This window comes from Schistocerca nitens, chromosome 2, assembly GCF_023898315.1.
Source record: "Schistocerca nitens isolate TAMUIC-IGC-003100 chromosome 2, iqSchNite1.1, whole genome shotgun sequence".
NCBI classification, from domain to species: domain Eukaryota; kingdom Metazoa; phylum Arthropoda; class Insecta; order Orthoptera; family Acrididae; genus Schistocerca; species Schistocerca nitens.
Genome location: NC_064615.1, coordinates 743,600,320 through 743,624,728, shown reverse-complemented (window position 1 = coordinate 743,624,728; position 24,409 = coordinate 743,600,320). Strand labels below are relative to the sequence as shown.

At 44.9% G+C, this 24,409-nt stretch overlaps 1 protein-coding gene across 1 annotated transcript in view; it reads right to left on the bottom strand.

Annotated features, from left to right (window-relative positions):
- The window catches only part of LOC126235300 (serine protease nudel-like), a 212,883-nt gene that overhangs the window by 111,371 nt on the left and 77,103 nt on the right, over window positions 1–24,409 (bottom strand). Inside the window, exon 7 of the mRNA XM_049944025.1 lies at window positions 8,902–9,046. Coding sequence (XP_049799982.1) covers window positions 8,902–9,046 — 145 coding nt within the window. The remainder of the gene's footprint in view (window positions 1–8,901; window positions 9,047–24,409) is intronic.

Sequence of the window (24,409 nt, the reverse complement as noted above, 5' to 3'; positions counted from 1 at the left end):
GACTGACCTCACGTCGCCTCTTGCGCCGACCCCCGTTGGCCTCTGTACACCATCAACCCCGTTTGTTGTGGTTTCGGCCACATTCGGGCTGGAGTCTCATTGACTGTAGTAGAATTGTCTCCAGTGATGAGTCCCGCTTCGAATTGACCCCTGATGACCAGCGAAGACTGCGGTTCTAGGCGCTGCAGTCTGGAACCGCGAGACCGCTATGGTCGCAGGTTCGAATCCTGCCTCGGGCATGGATGTGTGTGCTGTCCTTAGGTTAGTTAGGTTTAACTAGTTCTAAGTTCTAGGGGACTAATGACCTCAGAAGTTGAGTCCCATAGTGCTCAGAGCCATTTGAACCATTTGAACCAGCGAAGACGTGTCTGGAGATGCCCCAGACAGCAGTGGGGTTCTAAGCTGCCTTTCCCCCGCCATACGGCCCGACAACCAGAAATGATGCCGCTTCATTTGGCAGCAAGACCCCTTTGGTTGTCATCACTGCACCCTCACAGTACAGCGGTACGACGACGATATTCTACACTCGTTTTGTTGCCCTTCACGGCAAGCCATCCTTGGCTTGCGTTTCAGAATGATAATTCCCGGCAGCACATGGCGAGAGTTTCTACTGCTTGTCTTCGTGTTTGACTACCCCTACCTTGGCCAGCAAGGTCGTCGGATCTCTCCCCAAGTAAGAGCATATGAAGCGTTGTGGAAAGGGTCCTCCAATCACATCGGGATTTTGCCGATTAACGAGCCAATTGGGCGGAATTTGGCACAATGTCGCTCAATAGGGCATATAACAGCTCTATCAATTACCACCAAGCCGAATAATTGCTTGCAAAATGGCTAGAAGTTAACAAATGCGTTATTGACTTGCTCAGTTTGTGAAGCTATTTTTCTGAAATTGTAATCATTTGTTTGGCTGTACATCACATCTACCGATTTCCGTTCTATTCTGATCTTTTTTGTAATTATACTAGAGGAAAATGAAGTAGAGGAATTTTACAATCTATTTACTGTGTAGCTGAATGTGGTTGTCAACAATGAGTAAAATGCATAAATCTAGTTATTTCTGGGTTATTTTTCGGCAAGAGACGAAAGTAAAAAAATTTTCACTGTGAGCTGTTTGTGGCCAAGCATTATGTTTAACCTCACAGTTTAAGTACGGAAAGCGATCGAAGGAAATGGCGTTGAGAGCAGACGCACCGGAGAAAGAAGTGACAGTGCTGACATAAAAGATGACTGATCGTGGTAGCAAAATTTTAAAGTTGAATAAACCAGCGGTGTGCAAATTACGGCAGTAGGAACACAGATGCTACTTTTAGATGCAACACAACTTCCAAAGGCGAAAACCGAATGTCGTAAACGTGTTGAAGCCTTAGTCAATTTTGCAAATCCAGTCAGATATCGGATCCCGATCGTCAGTTGTTATATATGAATGGCTGCTGAAATCAGCTATTTTAATTTTCGATTTATTCAGCACGATGGATGTTTCTGTTCAGCTAAGTAGAGAACGTAGATAACTTCTGGCCCAGTCTAATATTTATATTTCTTTCTCTTCTTCGCTGCACAGAAAGTCGCTCCGACCATTTGAAAAGAAGACGGAACCTAAAAACTTTGAAATCATAACTAAATCAAAACCCTAAGCTGTCGACAGGTGTTGATATAGATCAAAGGAGACAGTTGAAAATTGTGCCCCGACCGGGACTCGAACCCGGGATCTCCTGGTTACATGGCAGACGTTCTATCCATCTTTTTGTTTTGTTGTTCTCATTTTGTTCGATGTTGTTCGTTGCATTTTTTCGGTGCGGATGTCCCATGATACCGGTTCAAGTTAAGTGTTGAGCCGTTGACTCAGTTTTTTATTACAGAGGGCAGCTAGCCCTCTAACCGAACACGCTACTACATTCGTAGTGCCCCTGCCCATTACTCACTTTACTCGCGGCAGACAATCTCACCGAGTCCCTAAGAGTTCGGGCAATGCGTGTGTATCCAGCATAGAAGGAGGAGGTCAATGGCCGGTTAGCCTTAACTATAAATAATGTTAGTTATCACCCGACATGTCCGAAAGAACAGATACCATCTTCATATACCTAAAAACTCTAGCACGTTTGAAAATATGTAGCTCTTACGTAGGACCGAACACGGATTGTTGAAGAGGAAATCCGTCAGCCACAACTGCATTTCCAGAATTGTTATTGGTGTGTTTGCTTGATCAAATTGAAGTATTGGGAAATCGTTCAAGGTAACCAAATTTGGGGGTCGGCTTGCAAAAATAGTACCGAGCAGAATGAGATTCAAGCATCTACTTTTTCTTCTTTGGGCTGAAGTGCTCACAAGAAGTGTCCCAATGACAGCATGGACAAATGGGTTATTAGGCAGTAATTTATGCAATAATATGAACAATTCAAAGAAATTACGAAAACTTTGCGAAAACTTCAGAGATCTTTGTCGTACAAACATGAACTTCAAGGCTAGCAAAGAAATGCTGAGAAAAATTGTTGTATCAGTAGGACACAGTTTTAAAAGGTGACAATAAACGAATCATCGTAACCTGCTAGTCCAAAAAATTTCGAGGCTGAAGGCACAGAACGTTCACAAAATCATCTCATAGGTTATGTTCTTAAAGGATTGACTCGTCATGTGGATTTCTGCAATTTATTGTTTTGTGGCAGGTTCGCATTGATAATCATCAAGTCTCGTCAACCGTGATGATTTTTTAGGGAAGAATTGTCCGCGCCTTGCATTTCAATCAAGTCGCGCAGGCGTCCACGCATCTTTGTTTCTGTTCGGGAGTCAAGGTGTGATGACAAACTTTGCAGACACTTTTATCCTCTTCAAAACATTCTGGAGAACGTCTTGAAGAGTTGATTTAGAGCTGCTGCTCTATTGCGCTTTGTGACACTACAACGCTGACGATCTACTTTCGCACGTCCACTACTTAACACTACCTGCTCACAATTGGCTGGTGGAATAATCTTACAATTGCTAGTTCAAGCTGCCACTGAAACGTCTGGGCTGACGTCGCTTGTACGTCAGGAATAAAATTAGTCGCGGAACTTTTTGGACAGACTGTGTATGTCGACGGGACGACATAATTTCGTAAAAATAAATTATATTAGATTTGTTATGAAAGAATGGAATCGCAGAACTGAAGCGGCAGTTAGTTTAGTCAAACACATTGTACTGTGAACAAACGTTGTCACAGTGGTAGTGTGAGTAGAAAGAAAGTGCCTGTCGATGTTTAATCGTTGTGCTATGCAGATCATTGGCGTGTAGACATGTATACGTCTAACGAGAAGCAGACGCCTTCTTGTAAGAATACCGGAGTGTAGGGCGTTACTACATCCTCTAAATATTTATAGGGCGTAGGCACGACACTGCTACCACCATCGCTAGGTCTTCAGTTCGCAGTATCGGGTGATAACTAACATTATTTATAGGCGTCTCTGTACCTGTGGTCAGGCAGGTGCTTTCAACTGTAATAAAGACTCCTTTTAAGCATTCATCCACTTTTCGTGTTTAGTAAATGTCAACGTGATTCACGGCATACGTGAAATGTACTAGATGCAACACCTAAAAAAAAAAAAAAAAAAAAAGTACTGAAGCAGCCAGAAGGGGATTAGGAAACGAAATGAAACTTCAGGGGCTGAGACGCGTGTGATATTATTCCAGTGTTATACAATCGAGGCAAATTTCTAAATTGTGACTATGGCGTTGCGCCCCCTCTAGCTTGGATGCATGTACTGATTTAGTTTGAAGGGGAGTCATGAGACCGTTGTATTTTCTTCTTAGGGAAGCTAGCCTACAACTGTTGCAAATGGTGACTGATATCCTGGTTATTGACGGAAGAATGAACTTGACGACAGGGCCGGTCTCACACGTTCTGTTACGACAGATGTGGCGGTCTTGCCGGCCACCACACTACCCCAACATCGTGCAGACAGTTTGTAGATACACGAGCAATGTCCTGTCGAAAAAATTTACCATAATAAAGCCACATGAGAGTAACACATGAGTGCGCAGTGTGTCAGTGACGTGCCTGTGTGACGTCAGAGTTCCCTCAATACCAGCGATGACCTGAAGTCATACCCCATGGTCCCACCACGCCATTGCACAAGGAATAAAATCGCTTTGACTCTCCAAAACAGTCGAAGAATGGGAGCTATTTCTATATCGCCGCCATACTCGCTGACAATGGTCATCCACGGTAGTGCAGAACCGCGGTTCATCGCTTAACACAATGTTACGCCAATGATCAACAGCTAGTGCTTCCCGGACACAGTACCACTTTAAAACGCAAACTTTATGTGTTGTGGTATTAGCGATAGCCTACGCATGGGGACAGTAATTCCCTAGTCCGGCTGCTGCTGAAGTCCTACCAATGGTGCGGGATGACAGAAAGTGTTTCAAAGAGTCCATTACTTGTTCTAGGATGGCAGGCGCACATATGAAGGGGCACAATGTGCTTGGTACACAATATGGAATCACTGTGGTGATCAGATGTGGTCGAACGGAATCTTCGCGACTATATACCTGCCCTCACGTTCCCACGCAATCAAACATTGGTCTACTATCACATTTAAATGCCCCAAATATCTGGATATTTCAGGATTCTACCAGACGACCAAACGGAGATAGAGAATGAGTTTCAAACCCTGTCAGATGCCAATAAAGCTGCCTCTCCCGAGTACACGGCAGTGATTGCTATACCCCTGACGCTGTTCACACCCATTCTGTAGCCTATCAGACCTGGCAACAACAGTAATCTCGAACAACACTAATGCCCTCCCGTGGCAGAGAGTTGCAACTCTAATCGTTTATAAAACTCGCCGATGGTGTGTACATGTACGAAGTTTCATTGGCATCCGATATTGTCTTCTGGCTGTTTCACTTTTTTGACAGGTAACGTAATTAACAGTTGCCTGGAAGCTACGAGGGGAAGTCAGTAGATAACACACCACTTTTTTTTCCTCGGCCAGTTTTGGTTGAAAGAACGAGTAATTTGCTGGGAGAAATCGTCGAATAATCCCGCTTCAGCCCCATCATCTCATGAAGTTCCGATAGGTGGCGGCGCTATAGGTAGGCTTCAAAATGTCGTCCGTAAGGGAGGAGCGTTCCGAACAGAGAACTGTGGTTGAGTTTCTTTTGACAGAAAACCAGAACATAGCAGATATTCATAGGCGCTTGCAGAATGCCTATGGAGGTCTGGCAGTGAACAAAGGTATGAGGGTGAGGCAAATGAAAAACTTAAATATTTCTTTAAATATTATTTATTGTGCAGAAGTGGTACAAAGCTGTATCAGTTTTCAACATAATCTCCCCCACGCTCAATCCAAGTCCTCCAGCGCTTACAAAGTGCATAAATTCCTTTAGGAAAAAAACCTTTTGGATAGTCCGCGCAACCACTCATGCACCGCGTGGCGTACCTCTTCAGCAGAACGGAACTTCTTTCCTCCCATTGCGTCTTTGAGTGGTCCAAACAAATGGATATCACTTGGGGCAAGGTCTGATGAGTATGGTGAAAGGGGAAGACACTAAAAATGCAGGTCTGTGATTGTTGCAACTGTTGTACAGGCAGTGTGGGGCCTTACATTGTCAAGTTGCAAAAGGACACCTGCTGACAACAATCCACGTCGCTTTGATTTGATTTCAGGCCGCAGATGAAAAAAAAAAAAAAGAAAAAAAAAAGGTTCAATTGGCTCTGAGCACTATGCGACTTAACTTCTGACGTCATCAGTCGCCTAGAAGTTAGAACTAATTGAACCTAACTAACCTAAGGACATCACACACATCCATGCCCGAGGCATGATTCGAACCTGCGACCGTAGCGGTCGCTCGGTTTCAGACTGTAGCGCCTAGAACCGCACGGCCACTCCGGCCGGCGCCGCAGATGACTTTTTAGGAGATCTGTGTATGATGCAGTGGTGACAGTGGTCCCTCTAGGCATGTAATGCTCCAAAATGACGCCCTTTTCGTCCCAGAAGAGAGTCAGCATAACTTTCCCTGCTGATGGTTCTGTTCGAAACTTCTTTGGTTTTGGTGGTGAGGAATGGCGCCATTCCTTGCTCGCCCTCTTCTTTTCTGGTTGGTAGAAGTGAACCCAGGTTTCGTCCCCAGTAACGATTCTTGCAAGAAAGCCATCACCTTCTCGTTCAAAGCGCCGAAGAAGTTCTTTACAAGCGTCAACACTTCGTCCTCTCATTTCAGGAGTCAGCTGCCGTGGCACCCACCTTGCAGACACTTTGTGAAACTGGAGCACATCATGCACAATGTGGTGTGCTGACCCGTGGACCCGTGACTAATCTGTAAACACGCTGCAATGTCATTCAGTGTTACTCGGCGGTTTTCCTTCACTATGGCTTCAACTGCTGCAATGTTCTGTGGAGTCACAACTCGTTGTGCCTGACCTGGACGAGGTGCATCTTCCACTGAAGTCACACCACTTCCTATTCCATTCGTAGACTTGCTGCTGTGGCAAACATGCATCACCGTACTGAACCTTAATTTGTCAATGAATTTCAATAGGTTTCACTCCTTCACTACGCAAAAACCGAATAACAGTACGCTGTTATTCCCTGGTGTAAGTCACAAGTGGGGCGGCCACCTTTATACTGATACTACTGCGACGTTATGTGTGCATCTGCACTATGCTGCCACCTACAGGCCATTCTGCACGCTGTTTGTAGCACGCTTACCAACTTACAGGATAACGGCGCGAAATTTCGATTTGTTATTACAAATTTAAGGTTTTCATTTGACTCAGCCACGTACGGGGAGTCGTTGGTCGACGCGTCTGTCATCACAGCGTCGCGAAAACTATCCGATCTCCCTCGTCGCGGCCGGCTGCACACAGCTGTGACTCCTCGTCGCCACAAAAGTGCAAACGAACTTTTCCTTCTCCATCCCAAAGCAATACCTCACGCAAGTATGTGCACCTGAGAGGAACTTACGAAACTTCACTGAACTGTTCTTCGGCATCCACCGTGTAGCCCAGATGTCGCACTTCCGACTTCCATCTGTTTGGCCCAATGAAGGATGCACTACGCGGGAAGCATTATGTGGATGAGGGGGAGGTTAGTGATGCAGCGAGACGTCTGCTCCGACATCGACCAATAGGGTGGTACAATGCGGGCATACAGGCCCTCACAGTAAGGTGGTGTAAGGCCGTCCCCGTACAAAGGCCCAATTTTTACACTGTACAATTTTTACATAATCCAGTATAGCCACTGTCATGAATGATGATGATGATGAAATGATGAGGACAGCACATACACCCGGTCCCTGGGCAGAGAAAATCCTCAACCCGGCCGGGAATCGAACACGGAACCCTGTGATCCAGAGTCAGCATCGGTAGCCATTAGACCACGAGCTGCGGACGCCACAGTGAATGGAGGTTATATTAAAAAATATAGTTTTGTAGCCAGAAGAGTCGGGAATCATATCGTGTATTACACTGAAGCGCGAAAGAAACTGGTACAGGCATGCGTATTCAAATACAGAGATACGTAAACTGGCAGAATATGGCGCTGTGGTGGGCAACGACTATAAAACTGGCGCAGTTGTTAGATCGGTTACTGCTGCTACAATGGCAAGTTATCAAAAGTTAAGTGAGTTTGAACGTGGTGTTGTGGTCGGTGTAAGATCTATGAGACACAGCATCTGCGAGGTAGCGATGAAGTGGCGATTTTCCCTAACGACCATTTCACGAGTGTACCGTGAATATCAGGAATCAGGTAAAACATCAAATCTCCGATATCCCTGCGCCGGAAAGAGATCCTGCAAGAACGGGACCAACGACGACTGAAGAGAATCGTTCAACGTGACAGAAGTGCAACCCTTCCGCAGACTGCTGCAGATTTCAATGCTGAGCAATCAAAAAGTGTCAGCGTGGGAACCATTCAACCAAACATCATCGAAGGCCCGTTCGTGCACCCTCACCTGGACCCGTCAACACCGACATTGGGCTGTTGATGACTGGAAACATGTTGCCTGGTTGGACGAGTCTCGTTTCAGATTGTATCGAGTGGATGGACGTGTACCGGTATAGAGACAACATCATAAATCCATGGACCCTGCATGTCGGCAAGAGACTATTCAAGCTGGTGGAGGCTCTGTAATGGTGTGGGATGTGTACATTTGAAGTGTTATGGGATCCCTGATACGTTTAGATACGACTCTGACAGGTGACACGTACGTAATCATCCTGTCTGATGACCGGCATCCATTCATGTCCATTGTGCATTCCGACGGACTTGGGCAATTCGAGCTGGACAATGCGACACTTCACACTTCCAGAATTGCTACAGAGTGGCTCAAGAAGCACTCTTCTGAGTTTAAACACTTCCGCTGGCTACCAAACTCCCCAGACATGAACATTATTCAGCACATCTGGGATGTCTTGCAACGTGCTGTTCACAAGAGATCTCCATCGCGGCGTACTCCTACGAATTTATGGACAGCCCTGCAGGATTCGTGGTGGCAGTTCCCTCCATCACTACTTCAGACACTAGTTCGGTCCATGACACATCTCGTTGTTGCACTTTTGCGTCCTCGCGGGGGTTTTACACGATAATAGGTAGGTGTACCAGTTTCTTTGGCTCTTCAGCGTACAATCGTGAATAAAACCGTCATGCTTTCAGAAAAAAAAATTGTGTAGCATTATTTATTGAGCCTCCCTTGTATAACCTTGTTGGAAGTGGAATGCTGTAAGCCGTTGTTGTTGGCTAATGGTGTTTTGTAGTTATCTGTACTAGCCTTGTTAAAAAAATATCAACATATCGACGCAATTCCCATCGATGTATCGATATACTAATAAGTTTTCCAATGTTTTCCAGAGCCAATAAGGATATGTTTTGAAATATCTATATATCGTATTCCCGAAATTTTTAAAAAATCGATAGTCCTGATGTGTACCTGCAGAGCAGCGGCCCCCCGCTGTCTCCCTGGCAGGCGTCGCGGCCGCCCTGCCGCAGCCCCGCGCACAGCTCGCCGCCGCGCTCGTCCTCCGCGTGTGTGCAGCGCGCCAGCACCGGCACCCTCACCTCGCGCAGGTGGTCCGCTGCAACACAACACCACACACACACACACACGTCTCTTACATAACTGGCATCGTCGCAGCACAAGTAGTAGCAGCTTGCAGGCACGGCGCTTGTAAGGGGTCTGTAGGCCCTTACTATAAATTTGCACTCGGCACAGGTCGATAGGGCGAACAATCGATTGTGTCGTGTTGCGAGAGCGAGTGTGGAGTTGAGCGAGTGCCATGTTGCGGGTAGAGGTGTGTGGAGGCCAGTTGTTGTAATGCACGGCTTTAACGGAGAAGGGAGTCGCCATCGCCGTGGTTAGACCCCTTTGTACTAGAAATAATACCGGGAAAGTGAAGAAGTATAATTACGGAAGTGGTCAGTGACATTTCTAGTGCCGATATTTTGGTTTCGCGTCTACCGCGCCGGCATCACCTTGGATTGCAGTGTTGGATGCAGTGATGAATTAGCGTGTGATGATAATGGAAAATGAAGAAGCCTGTGCTGAGATTAGCCGTAATTAGATATGCATGACGAAGGCAGTGGCTGTCTCCTCCTTTTTGTGTTTTTGAGACGAATATAGGTTCGTAATTAGTGAAACTGTGTTGGTGATTTTCTTGTTACCAGACATTTCATTATTGAGAAGGACGAACTAGAAAGTAACAACTTCCGTAGCAGTCAATTCCGATTGCCAGCCCCATTAGGTACACGGTCACATTAATAATAATTATTGAGCTGCTATTCGATCAGTTCAGGTCGGGATAAATAAACGGAGGTGTTACACCTTGGCTTACCGTGAAAGGACAAGTGCAATCTTCGGACGAATAGAAAGAACAATAGGTAATTTTATCTTGCCTAACGCGAGAAAATATTTTTCAATTTCAGATGAAGACAGAATATAAACTTTAAAATCGCGACAAGAAACAATGCGTCTTGAACAATACGAAGTAATAGCATCTTACGATTGTGAATAAACTGTTTTTTTTCTCGCCATATTAGATAAGAGTAATAGTGTCGATAAACTGTGTTATAATGTGCAAACGCGTAAATCCGCGCGAAAAGCTGTGAAAAGTAAACACCAAAGAAAGACACGTGTGTACATTACCACAACAAAATGAGCCAAGAATTCGTCACGAAAGCTTTAAAGAAGTGTTTAGTAGTAATGTTATGATCGAAATTGCTTTTTGAATAATGAAAATCGAGCAAATTCATGTGGAACCATAAACTGTTATGCAGGCGACGAATTTATGTGGCAACGCAATTGTTGAATGACGTCACGCAGACCCGTGCAGCAGCTGCGCCAAACAGCTTCAATCTGCGAGGTGATTTCACACGTCATCCCAACTACCTGTGCAAGGAGTAGGTCAGGCGCAGACGCACTACACTGACAGCGATCAGCGTGACTTTGAGACACCGAGCGCCAACCCGGCATCTAGCAGCCGAACTACAAACCACACCCGCCTGCAGCGCCACGGAGCGGCCGACTGAGAACTATGACGACTCGCCACAGATCTACAGCGCGACTTCACGCGGCTCCGGCGGCAGTACAGCGCCACGCCCACTTCAAACGTCAAAACATCGCGACTCATGGTAACGTCAGTTGGTGAGTGAAGACAACTGGTTAGCATAACATTAAATTGCAGTATACTGTCTTCACGATAAATAAACAGTTTTAAACTGTGTTTCACCTTAGGAGAAGTGCCCAATTACAGTAATTTCCGAAAAGTTTGCGAAACATACTCTGAAATATAGCATACTTATTGATGCATGCTGCGCTGTCTAAATGGTGATTATACAGATATGCTCATTGTTTTTGGGGATTTTACATTTATAGATTTAATGAATGGTGTGATTTGTCTTATTTAAAACATTTTACATAAACTGTGTATGTGAAAATTGATATTTGAAATTATTAGGTTTTGAGAGTCGTTATGTTCAGTACTCATACGTATTGTATCAATTTTGGGATTAACTGAAGATACTGCAGTTACTGTTTGATTAGTTTCGCGGTAATTAGGAGTGTTTTGGGTTACTAGAGATTATTTTATATACTTGCCTTTGCATTAAAAATAAACCAAACATGTCTACCGAAGATAAGTAGGAGGTTTGTGAGGCAGTAGCTGAAAGGAAAGGGATAGGACAGGAAGACAGAGATGATTCAGGAATCAGTGATTATGGATTGTCATTAGAAAGCCCATTAGCACATTCAACTAGTTAGCCCGAGACACCGGGGCAAACGACGAGAGATAAGCCAGTTTCAGAGGGTGAAGATATACGGTCAATGTTAGCAGACTTGTTAAAGGAAATCAAGGCAAGAAAAGTGAGGGAAGAAATATTCCGCAAATCATTAAAGGAAGACTTACAAGAAACCAAAGAAAGCTTAGAAAAATCATTTAAGGAAACTCTCGCTCAAGACATCAAAACATCGCAAATGAAGATAGAACATAATCTGAAGAAGGAAATGCAGGAGTTACAAGAACGACTGAAGATAGACATCAACGAGGTAAGCTACAGAAGAGCATAGACCAAGTCCAGGGAGACGTGGAGAAGATGGAAGGAAAATTAACAAAAAAGATAGAAGACGATATTGAAGAGACTAAAGCCGAATTGGGAGAAAGGATCGCCGAAGTGGAAACAAATTGCAATCATCGAATCGCCGAGGTGACGCAGATGCAGAAACAATGCAATGATGCGGTTAAGGGGATAGGAGATAGGCAAAACCAACTGGCTGTCAATCTGAGAAATGCTATAGCCGTGCAATGAGAAGAGGATAACAAGAGGGTTGCAATGGAGGTCAGGCAATTACAACAGGGAGTGCAACAATTGGAGAGCAAGACAGAAGAAATTGATAAACGAATTAGCAATGCCACTTTAACCGTTGGGGAAGGTAGAGTCGTTACCTTGATGAGCAGTGATAATTGGTACGTCCAGAATACTACAGGGCAGAAGTTTAAACCGAAAGGAGGGTTGCACCCAATGATATTTATGAAATGGTTAAAAGGAGTTTTCCCAGCACATTTCAAAGACGCAGACAAGACTCAATTTGCAATAGACAGGATGGAAGGTGAGGCCTTCACTTGGGAAGTCAGGAAGAAGGAAGGGACTACTAGTTATGATCAGTTTGAAGGGGAATTCTTGAAGAAATACTGGTCCAAAAGTCATCAGTGTGCAGCACTTGAGGACCTACTACACCGCAAGTCACTTAATACATGGAGAGGAACGTTGAGAGAGTTTGCCGAACATTTGTGGGAATTGAACGAGACCTTGGAACAACATAATGATATCAGCGATAAAAAGAGGATTGAGCCGGAGAATGCAAGAAACTGTATCCGGGAGCCTAATTAAAGATAGGGAGGCCTTGATGGAGATACTGGAACAGTTGGAATCTGTTCGATCACAGGAACACAATCAAGCTAATGATCAAAACCGCGAGGGAAGTAGTGACCAAAGGAATCATTTTAATAATTCGTCTGATTATAGAGGAAGAGGTGGTGGCCATAAGTATAGGAACCATGGTGGTGAACGGCAATGGAGAAATGGTTGGAGAAGGAGTGAAGAAACAAGAGATCATGAGAGAGGAAGGGATAGGCGAATGAATGACACAGTGCATATTGAAGAGGCGGAGAGACCGGAAAACTGAATGACACTCCAGATGAGGTCCGGTCAGGAGTGAGAGCGACAAGGACCAGAATAAACCTACTAAGACATGTTTAGAACATTTAGTTGTTAAACGGACATTTGAAAAAGGGGAATGTTTATTTGCATTGTATTTTCTGATGTATTATAACTAGAACATCATATTTCATATCGACAATTACCTGAGAATGGGTGTAAAACCTATAACAACTAATTTGTAATATAATAACTCATATGTCATGTGTTCACGTAATAATTTTTGATTGTATGTTGTGTGTGACATTCAATATGGACTATAGAGGATTATTGCTGCTTGATAAAAAAATGTGATTTGGACAAAGCCATGTTTGTGAGATGTAATAACCTTTTGTAGAAAATTATAGTGGAGGCAGCCCACTACCGGAGTCGAGGGATTATTTGGTGAATTGTAATTTCATTAATTATTTACACTGTGTGTTTTGTTCAGATGTAATAATATTTAATTTCTTTGCCGATTCTTTTACGCTAGAGGCTCCAAAGAAGTTTTTGAGGGCGGGGATGTAAGGGGTCTATAGGCCCTTACTATAAATTTGCACTCGGCACAGGTCGATAGGGCGAACAATCGATTGTGTCGTGTTGCGAGAGCGAGTGTGGAGTTGAGCGAGTGCCATGTTGCGGGTAGAGGTGTGTGGAGGCCAGTTGTTGTAATGCAAGGCTTTAACAGAGAAGGGAGTCACCATCGCCGTGGTTAGACCCCTTTGTACTAGAAATAATACCGGGAAAGTGAAGAAGTATAATTACGGAAGTGGTCAGTGACATTTCTAGTGCCGATATTTTGGTTTCGCGTCTACTGCGCCGGCATCACCTTGGATTGCAGTGTTGGATTGCAGTGTTGGATGCAGTTATGGATTAGCGTGTGATGATAATGGAAAATGAAGAAGCCTGTGCTGAGATTAGCCGTAATTAGATATGTATGACGAAGGCTCCCCGCCGCCGTTGGATAAGCAGCTGCAGCAGCAAGTCGTATACTCCTAGCTCACTCATTTGTTACATAGTTTAATTCTTAATTTCTTTGCGTGTTTTTGGTACTTGCATTGTTTAATTCATAAATTCCGGGCGTATTATAGTATTTGAGAGTTGTAGCATCGCGTTTTAGTACCTGAATAGTGTAAATTCGCGTAGTCGTTTGCCTTCTGTTTTTGTTTTGAACGGCCAGTGTCGGTTGGTCACAGTCAGTGTGCTCCCCGCCGCCGTTGGATAAGCAGCTGCAGCAGCAAGTCGTATACTCCTAGCTCACTAATTTGTTACATAGTTTAATTCTTAATTTCTTTGCGTGTTTTTGGTACTTGCACTGTTTTTCAAAAATTTCGGGCGTATTATAGTATTTGAGAGTTGTAGCATCGCGTTTTAGTACCTGAATAGTGTAAAATCGCGTAGTCTCCTTCCGCCGCCGAGCAGTGTGTCAGCAGTGCGCAAGTAGCAGCATTACTGCATTTACTAGGCAATCTTGTATTTTAATAACCGTTTAAATTTTGTCGATTTGTTTGCGCTCTCTAGATTAGTTCAGAAGTTCTTTGCACAACAGTTTTTAGCATGGATAGGGACTGCAACTGCTGTGTTCGGATGCATGCTGAGTTGGCATCCCTTCGCTCCCAGCTTCAGGCAGTGTTGGCTTCGGTCACACAGCTTGAGGCTGTTGCCAATGGGCATCACTGTGGGGGTCCGGATGGGGGGTTTGTTGGGGACGGCCAGCTCGTCCCACGCATCCCCCGATCAGACTACGACTGTGGTTGCCCGGGATACTGCCCGCATTGAGGCTGATCCCTCACCTGTGGTAGAGTGGGAGGTCGTCTCAAGGTGTGGTAGGGGGCGAAAGACATTCCGGAGGGCTGAACGGAAGCCCTCTCCCGTTTGTCTGACGAACCGGTTTCAGGCTCTGTCTCAGGCTGATACTGATCTTCGGCCATACATGGCTGCTTGTCCTGTTCCAGAGGTTGCCCCTCAGTCTGCAAGATCCGGGCGGTCGCAGAGGGTGGGCTTACTGGTAGTTGGGAGCTCCAACGTCAGGCGCGTAATGGGGCCCCTTAGGGAAATGGCAGCAAGAGAGGGGAAGAAAACCAATGTGCACTCCGTGTGCATACCGGGGGGAGTCATTCCAGATGTGGAAAGGGTCCTTCCGGATGCCATGAAGGGTACAGGGTGCACCCATCTGCAGGTTCAAATGGCTCTGAGCACTATGGGACTCAACTGCTGTGGTCATAAGTCCCCTAGAACTTAGAACTACTTAAACCTAACTAACCTAAGGACAGCACACAACACCCAGCCATCACGAGGCAGAGAAAATCCCTGACCCCGCCGGGAATCGAACCCGGGAACCCGGGCGTGGGAAGCGAGAACGCTACCGCACGACCACGAGATGCGGGCCATCTGCAGGTGGTCGCTCATGTCAGCACCAATTATGTGTGTCGCTATGGATCCGAGGAAATCCTCTCTGGCTTCCGGCGGCTATCTGATTTGGTGAAGACTGACAGTCTCGCTAGCGGGATGAAAGCAGGGCTCACCATCTGCAGCATCGTCGACAGGACTGACTGCGGACCTTTGGTACAGAGCCGAGTGGAGGGTCTGAATCAGAGGCTGAGACGGTTCTGCGACCATGTGGGCTGCAGATTCCTCGACTTGCGCCATAGGGTGGTGGGGTTTCGGGTTCCGCTGGATAGGTCAGGAGTCCACTACACGCAACAAGCGGCTACACGGGTAGCAGGGGTTGTGTGGCGTGGGCTGGGCGGTTTTTTAGGTTAGATGGCCTTGGGCAAGTACAGAAAGGGCAACAGCCTCAACGGGTGCGGGGCAAAGTCAGGACATGCGGGGACCAAGCAGCAATCGGTATTGTAATTGTCAACTGTCGAAGCTGCGTTGGTAAAGTACCGGAACTTCAAGTGCTGATAGAAAGCACCGAAGCTGAAATCGTTATAGGTACAGAAAGCTGGCTGAAGCCAGAGATAAATTCTGCCGAAATTTTTACAAAGGTACAGACGGTGTTTAGAAAGGATAGATTGCATGCAATCGGTGGTGGGGTGTTCGTTGCTGTTAGTAGTAGTTTATCCTGTAGTGAAGTAGAAGTGGATAGTTCCTGTGAATTATTATGGGTGGAGGTTACACTCAACAACCGAGCTAGGTTCATAATTGGCTCCTTTTACCGACCTCCCGACTCAGCAGCATTAGTGGCAGAACAAGTGAGAGAAAATTTGGAATACATTTCACATAAATTTTCTCAGCATGTTATAGTCTTAGGTGGAGATTTCAATTTACCAGATATAGACTGGGACACTCAGATGTTTAGGACAGGTGGTAGGGACTCTTAGGTGGAGATTTCAATTTACCAGATATAGACTGGGACACTCAGATGTTTAGGACAGGTGGTAGGGACAGAGCATCGAGTGACATTATACTGAGTGCACTATCCGAAAATTACCTCGAGCAATTAAACAGAGAACCGACTCGTGGAGATAACATCTTGGACCTACTGATAACAAACAGACCCGAACTTTTCGACTCTGTGAGTGCAGAACAGGGAATCAGTGACCATAAGGCCGTTGCAGCATCCCTGAATATGGAAGTTAATAGGAATACAAAAAAAAGGAGGAAGGTTTATCTATTTAGCAAGAGTAATAGAAGGCAGATTTCAGGCTACCTAACAGATCAAAACGAAAATTTCTGTTCCGACACTGACAATGTTGAGTGTTTATGGAAAAAGTTCAAGGCAATTGTAAAATGCGTTTTAGACAGGTACGTGCCGAGTAAAACTGTGAGGGACGGGAAAAACCCACCGTGGTACAACAACAAAGTTCGGAAACTACTGCGAAAGCAAAGAGAGCTTCACTCCAAGTTTAAACGCAGCCAAAACCTCTCAGACAAACAGAAGCTAAACGATGTCAAAGTTAGCGTAAGGAGGGCTATGCGTGAAGCGTTCAGTGAATTCGAAAGTAAAATTCTATGTACCGACTTGACAGAAAATCCTAGGAAGTTCTGGTCTTAGGTTAAATCAGTAAGTGGCTCGAAACAGCATATCCAGACACTCCGGGATGATGATGGCATTGAAACAGAGGATGACACGCGTAAAGCTGAAATACTAAACACCTTTTTCCAAAGCTGTTTCACAGAGGAAGACCGCACTGCAGTTCCTTCTCTAAATCCTCGCACAAACGAAAAAATGGCTGACATCGAAATAAGTGTCCAAGGAATAGAAAAGCAACTGGAATCACTCAACAGAGGAAAGTCCACTGGACCTGACGGGATACCAATTCGACTCTACACAGAGTACGCGAAAGAACTTGCCCCCCTTCTAACAGCCGTGTACCGCAAGTCTCTAGAGGAACGGAGGGTTCCAAATGATTGGAAAAGAGCACAGGTAGTCCCAGTCTTCAAGAAGGGTCGTCGAGCAGATGCGCAAAACTATAGACCTATATCTCTGACGTCGATCTGTTGTAGAATTTTAGAACATGTTTTTTGCTCGAGTATCATGTCGTTTTTGGAAACCCAGAATCTACTCTGTAGGAATCAACATGGATTCCGTAAACAGCGATCGTGTGAGACCCAACTCGCTTTATTTGTTCACGAGACCCAGAAAATATTAGATACCGGCTCCCAGGTAGACGCTATTTTTCTTGACTTCCGGAAGGCGTTCGATACAGTTCCGCACTGTCGCCTGATAAACAAAGTAAGAGCCTACGGAATATCAGACCAGCATGTGGCTGGATTGAAGAGTTTTTAGCAAACAGAACACAGCATGTTGTTATCAATGGAGAGACGTCTACAGACGTTAAAGTAACCTCTGGCGTGCCACAGGGGAGTGTTATGGGACCATTGCTTTTCACAATATATATAAATGACCTAGTAGATAGTGTCGGAAGTTCCATGCGGCTTTTCGCGGATGATGCTGTAGTATACAGAGAAGTTGCAGCATTAGAAAATTGTAGCGAAATGCAGGAAGATCTGCAGCGGATAGGCACTTGGTGCAGGGAGTGGCAACTGTCCCTTAACATAGACAAATGTAATGTATTGCGAATACACAGAAAGAAGGATCCTTTATTGTATGATTATATGATAGCGGAACAAACACTGGTAGCAGTTACTTCTGTAAAATATCTGGGAGTATGCGTGCGGAACGATTTGAAGTGGAATGATCATATAAAATTAATTGTTGGTAAGGCGGGTACCAGGTTGAGATTCATTGGGAGAGTGCTTAGAAAATGTAGTCCATCAACAAAGGAGGTGGCTTACAAAACACTCGTTCGACCTATACTTGAGTATTGCTCATCAGTGTGGGATCCGTACCAGATCGGGTTGACGGAGGAGATAGAGAAGATCCAAAGAAGAGCGGCGCGTTTCGTCACAGGGTTATTTGGTAACCGTGATAGCGTTACGGAGATGTTTAATACACTCAAGTGGCAGACTCTGCAAGAGAGGCGCTCTGCATCGCGGTGTAGCTTGCTCGCCAGGTTTCGAGAGGGTGCGTTTCTGGATGAGGTATCGAATATAATGCTTCCCCCTACTTATACCTCCCGAGGAGATCACGAATGTAAAATTAGAGAGATTAGAGCGCGCACGGAGGCTTTCAGACAGTCGTTCTTCCCGCGAACCATACGCGACTGGAACAGGAAAGGGAGGTAATGACAGTGGCACGTAAAGTGCCCTCCGCCACACACCGTTGGGTGGCTTGCGGAGTATAAATGTAGATGTAGATGTGAAGGCAGTGACTGTCTCCTCCTTTTTATGTTTTTGAGATGAATATAGGTTCGTAATTAGTGAAACTGTGTTAGTGTTTTTCTTGTTACCAGACATTTCATTATTACAGTATTGAGAAGGACGAACTGGAAAGTAACAACTTCCGTAGCAGTCAATTCCGATTGCCAGCCCCATTAGGTACACGGTCACATTAATAATAATTATTGGGCTGCTATTCGATCAGATCAGGTCGGGATAAATAAACGGAGGTGTTACACGCTACACCCAAAACTGCCGTCGTTTGCCCCCTTACTACACGTAGCTTGGACTCGGCTACTTACACTACTGGCCATTAAAATTGCTACACCAAGAAGAAATGCAGATGATAAACGGGTATTCGTTGGACAAATATATTATACTGGACCTGACATGTGATTACATTGTCACGCAATTTGGGTACATGGATCCTGAGAAATCAGTACCCAGAACAACCACCTCTGGCCGTAATAACGGCCTTGATACGCCTGGGCATTGAGTCAAACAGAGCTTGGATGGCGTGTACAGGTACAGTTGCCCATGCAGCTTCAACACAATACCACAGTTCATCAAGAGTAGTGACTGGCGTACTGTGACGAGCCAGTTGCTCGGCCACCATTGACCAGACGTTTTCAGTTGGTGAGAGATCTGGAGAATGTGCTGGCCAGGGCAGCAGTCGAACATTTTCTGTATCCAGAAAGTCCCGTACAGCACCTGCAACATGCGGTCGTGCATTATGCTGCTGAAATGTAGGGTTTCGCAGGGATCGAATGAAGGGTAGAGCAACGGGTGGTAACACATCTGAAATGTAACGTCCACTGTTCAAAGTGCCGCCAATGCAAACAAGAGGTGACCGTGACGTGTAACCAATGGCACCCTATAACATCACGCCGGGTGAACGCCAGTATGGCGATGACGAATACACGCTTCCAATGTGTGTTCACCGCGATGTCGCCAAACACTTATGCGACCATCAAGATGCTGTAAACAGAACCTAGATTCATCCGGAAAAAAGACATTTTGCCATTCATGCACTCAGATTCATCGTTGAGGACACCATCGCAGGCGCTTCTGTCTGTGATGCAGCGTCAAGGGTAACCGCAGCCATGGTCTCCGAGTTGATAGTCCATGCTGCTGCAAATGTTGTCGAACTGTTCGTTGTTGTCTTGCAAAGGTCCCCATCTGTTGACTCAGGCATCGAGAAGTGGCTGCACGATCCGTTACAGCCATGCGGATAATATGCCTGTCATCTCGACTGCTAGTGATACGAGGCCGTTGGGATCCACCACGGCGTTCCGTATTACACTCCTGAATCCACCGATTCCATGTTCTGTTAACAGTCATTGGATCTCGACCAACGCGAGCAGCAATGTCGCGATATGATAAATCGCAATCGCGATAGGCTACAACCCGACCTTTATCAAAGTCGGAAACGTGATGGTACGCATTTCTCCTCCTTACACGAGGCATCACAACAGCGTTTCACCAGGCAACGCCGGTCAACTGCTAGAAATCGGTTGGAAACTTTCCTCATGTCAGCACGTTGTAGGTCTCGCCATTGGCGCCAACCTTGTGTGAATGCTCTGAAAAGCTAATGATTTGCATATCACAGCAATTTCTTCCCGTCGGTTAAATTTCGCTTCTGTAGCACGTCATCTTCGTGGTGTAGCAATTTTAATGACCAGTAGTGTATATTGTGCATGCCCTAGTGCCAAAATTAATTAGCAGCACTGTCCTTCTTTTCCGCTTGAGAAACACCAGGTAATCTATAATGTATGTTTTAGATATGTAAACTTATTTCTGTGATTTTTGTAGTGATATGTTGGTATTTTCCGTTTCCTTCTTGTTGCACGGAGGAGATCCTGACAAGTGATTCGTCGGTGTTCCAGCGGCGCAGCAAGTCTGCAGTGCGGTTCACTATCATGAGAGCGCCTTCGGTCCGCAGCATCGTGAACATTGGGGCACCATTGTCAGCATCATCTCTGCGCTTTGTTAAAAATTGATTTTGAAATGAGTATACAAAAATGTATCAGTTATACATAAGATCTTGAACATGCATGACCGTTGTACGTTTTCAACAATTGTAAAATAAGCCGAATGTAAACTTAATGCGTGTCAACGATGTCTACTGAAAATATACTGAAGTTACTGAAGTTCGATTACTTACAAGAAAATTGTAGAAGGCCTCTGACTGATGTTTATTCGAAGGTTATCTCTTCTGTTTCAATCCGATAGTGACTGATGAAACCAATTTTGAAGTTGTTGATGGATAAGGTAATTTCGATAAAATACTGCTCGCCGGGATATGGACCCGCCAGGGTAGCTGAAAGCGCTAACGCGCTGGACTCGGGTAGGCGCTCTGGCCCCGGATCAAATGCGCCCGGCGGATTAACGACGAGGGCCGGTATGCCCGCCAGCGTGTATGTGGTTTTTAGGCGGTTTTCCACATCCTGCTAGGTGAATACTGGGCTGGTCCCCCAGTTTCGCCTCAGTTACACGACTCACAGACGTTTGAAAAACGTTCGCACTATTTCATGACTTACACTAGGCGCAGACACCTGGGGTACACTACTTCCGTCCTGGGGGGTTCGAGGTGGCGGCGGGAAGGGCATCCGGCCACCCTCTGCAACTAACACTGCCAAATCCGTCATAACAAAGCCGAACCCGCGTTGGAGCGGGACAAAGGCCCGAGAAAGAAAGAAAGAAACTGCTCGACGGTATATAGGTTACAGAGAAGGGTTTCCTCATTGTGGAAAGTGCTTGAATTAAGTTTAGGAGGCGTTGTATCACCGAAAACATTAACTTTCTCTAAAGGAGCCAGCTATGAAAATGAGAGAAACAGTTTTCTTTGCCTGCTTGACTTCAAATTTGATCTCGGTGGTCCTTTAAGTAATCGATACCATTATGCAATGTTTACCTTCGTCTTAAAATCTGTGAGGCTTAGTGACCAACATTTTGGATTAAAGAGATATCTGACTGATACACGAATAATAATTATTACAGTTTCTCGTCAGTTAATGAATAGTATTTAAGAAGAAAGTAATCGGGAGTGATATATTTTGACGTTAAGCATCAGAACTGTTAAATAATATCCGTAGTCAATCAGATTTTATGTAGTCAATGTGCCATTGTTTTAGCGCAGCGAAAGGCTATTCTTACACGACGAAGACAGTTTATTAAAAATCTGAAAAAAATAGTCACTTCTCATCTGGTCAGATAAAACGAGTCTGATATGCATGGATTTAACGGGAAGTGGAATATACTTACGACAAAGGAAGATATAAAATCATTTATGAAGTCATTTTCTTATGTGGTGTTCAAAAATGGCTCTGAGCACTATGGGACTTAACATCTTAGGTCATCAGTCCCCTAGAACTTAGAACTACTTAAACCTAACTAACCTAAGGACATCACACACATCCATGCCCGAGGCAGGATTCGAACCTGCGACCGTAGCAGTTCCGGACTGCAGCGCCTAGAACCGCATTAATGTGGTGTAGTCCCGCCTATAAAGAAGGTCATCTACAGGGTGGGGCAAATACAAGTGACACGGAGAACACAGTTCCAGCGAACAAAGAGACACAGCAGAGGGAAGGAAATACAGTAGTAATCTGACTACAGCAGCTGTTGAATGTGACCACCACTCCGCTCTCGAGTTACAAGACGATTTATGAAAAAGCCTCTCCGAAGATCATTCACAGCGGGAAAAAAATCGACACTGCGGACAGTATGCCACATTTAATCTCAACGACGGCCTAAAAGGCATTATAGAAATTATAAACGCTCTCGAACTTGAGATCGGGTAGCCTGTTACAATTTCTGCACAAAAGCGGACGAAAAGTATACCCAGCTAGCAGAGCAGCAGATGACAGAAACTGCCAAAGAGGCCCGCAGGACCACCATGGCAACGAAGAAGATGGAGAACCTTCTTTTGGATCTAGAAGGTTTATTGCATGCTCCAGGGATCGATGCCTAGACGCATGTGTAACTTAACTACAAAAAAAGAGTAATCCAAAATTTTGACGCTTTTTTCCCCGAAGCTGTATTTTTCAAATTGGCGGGAAATGTAACTTGAGAGCGGTGCATACAATTTATTCGGAATGTAATGCCGAAATCTAAACTCAATTCTCTTATCAGTGTACGTAGCCGTTTTGTGCTACCTTCAAAAGTCGACATTTTCAAAAGTTGACATTTTAGGTGGAAGCTTTTCTCTACATTTTATGGGCGAAGAAATTGACATTATTTTGTTTTTGACAAGTGACCTTCTTGTCAGAAATTATTATTTTCAATTTCCATCTGACTGCTGACAGAAAATACATTGAAAATATCTAACACCAAATATTTTTGTTACAGGTCCAGTAGGAGTGCATCGGGAATTCCCGTCGATGACTAATAATTAGGCTGCAAAGGTAAAAGATATCAGAAAGACAAAACTGTGTGGAATATAACTTTATAATCAGATTTAGCGTTTATTTTATATTTTACTTGAAAAAAATTCACGAAAATCGCCTATTTCTCTTTGGGTTAAAACAAGGCTACCCTCACAAACGTGGCTTACACACAGGCGAACGTGCGTCAACGAACGAGAATTACCTCTTGTGTAAACGGTAGGCGAGTGCGAGCGAACTGAATTTGGTTGTGTTCGGTTCGTATTCACTCGTGATCCACTGGCTGTCGGTCTGTTAGCGAACCATCAAAAGATGTTCTTGTCCTCTCCGCTTCGGCGCTAACTGTACAGAAAACTTCTGCCTGGTACCTCGCTACTTCTGTTGACGTGGGTTGCGTGAGCGATGCAGTGTTATGAAGAGAATGCAATCTTGCTGACAGAAAAATATAGATATCATAGGTACTATGGGAGGAGTCATAAGCACTATATTTCAGATTTTATTAATCTTACTTGATTGACATTATTTTGCTTTTAGGTACTCAAACAAAATTCTTGAAGTGCTTTGCATATGTCACTGCAGACATCAGAACATGTTTTTTGCTCGAGTATCATGTCATTTTTGGAAACCCAGAATCTACTATGTAGGAATCAACATGGATTCCGGAAACAGCGATCGTGAGAGACCCAACTCGCGTTATTTGTTCATGAGACCCAGAAAATATTAGATACAGGCTCCCAGTTAGATGCTATTTTTCTTGACTTCCGGAAGGCGTTCGATACAGTTCCGCACTGTCGCCTGATAAACAAAGTAAGAGCCTACGGAATATCAGACCAGCATGTGGCTGGATTGAAGAGTTTTTAGCAAACAGAACACAGCATGTTGTTATCAATGGAGAGACGTCTACAGACGTTAAAGTAACCTCTGGCGTGCCACAGGGGAGTGTTATGGGACCATTGCTTTTCACAATATATATAAATGACCTAGCAGATAGTGTCGGAAGTTCCATGCGGCTTTTCGCGGATGATGCTGTAGTATACAGAGAAGTTGCAGCATTAGAAAATTGTAGCGAAATGCAGGAAGATCTGCAGCGGATAGGCACTTGGTGCAGGGAGTGGCAACTGATCCTTAACATAGAGAAATGTAATGTATTGCGAATACATAGAAAGAAGGATCCTTTATTGTATGATTATATGATAGCGGAACAAACACTGGTAGCAGTTACTTCTGTAAAATATCTGGGAGTATGCGTGCGGAACGATTTGAAGTGGAATGATCATATAAAATTAATTGTTGGTAAGGCGGGTACCAGGTTGAGATTCATTGGGAGAGTGCTTAGAAAATGTAGTCCATCAACAAAGGAGGTGGCTTACAAAACACTCGTTCGACCTATACTTGAGTATTGCTCATCAGTGTGGGATCCGTACCAGATCGGGTTGACGGAGGAGATAGAGAAGATCCAAAGAAGAGCGGCGCGTTTCATCACAGGGTTATTTGGTAACCGTGATAGCGTTACGGAGATGTTTAATAAACTCAAGTGGCAGACTCTGCAAGAGAGGCGCTCTGCATCGCGGTGTAGCTTGCTCGCCAGGTTTCGAGAGGGTGCGTTTCTGGATGAGGTATCGAATATATTGCTTCCCC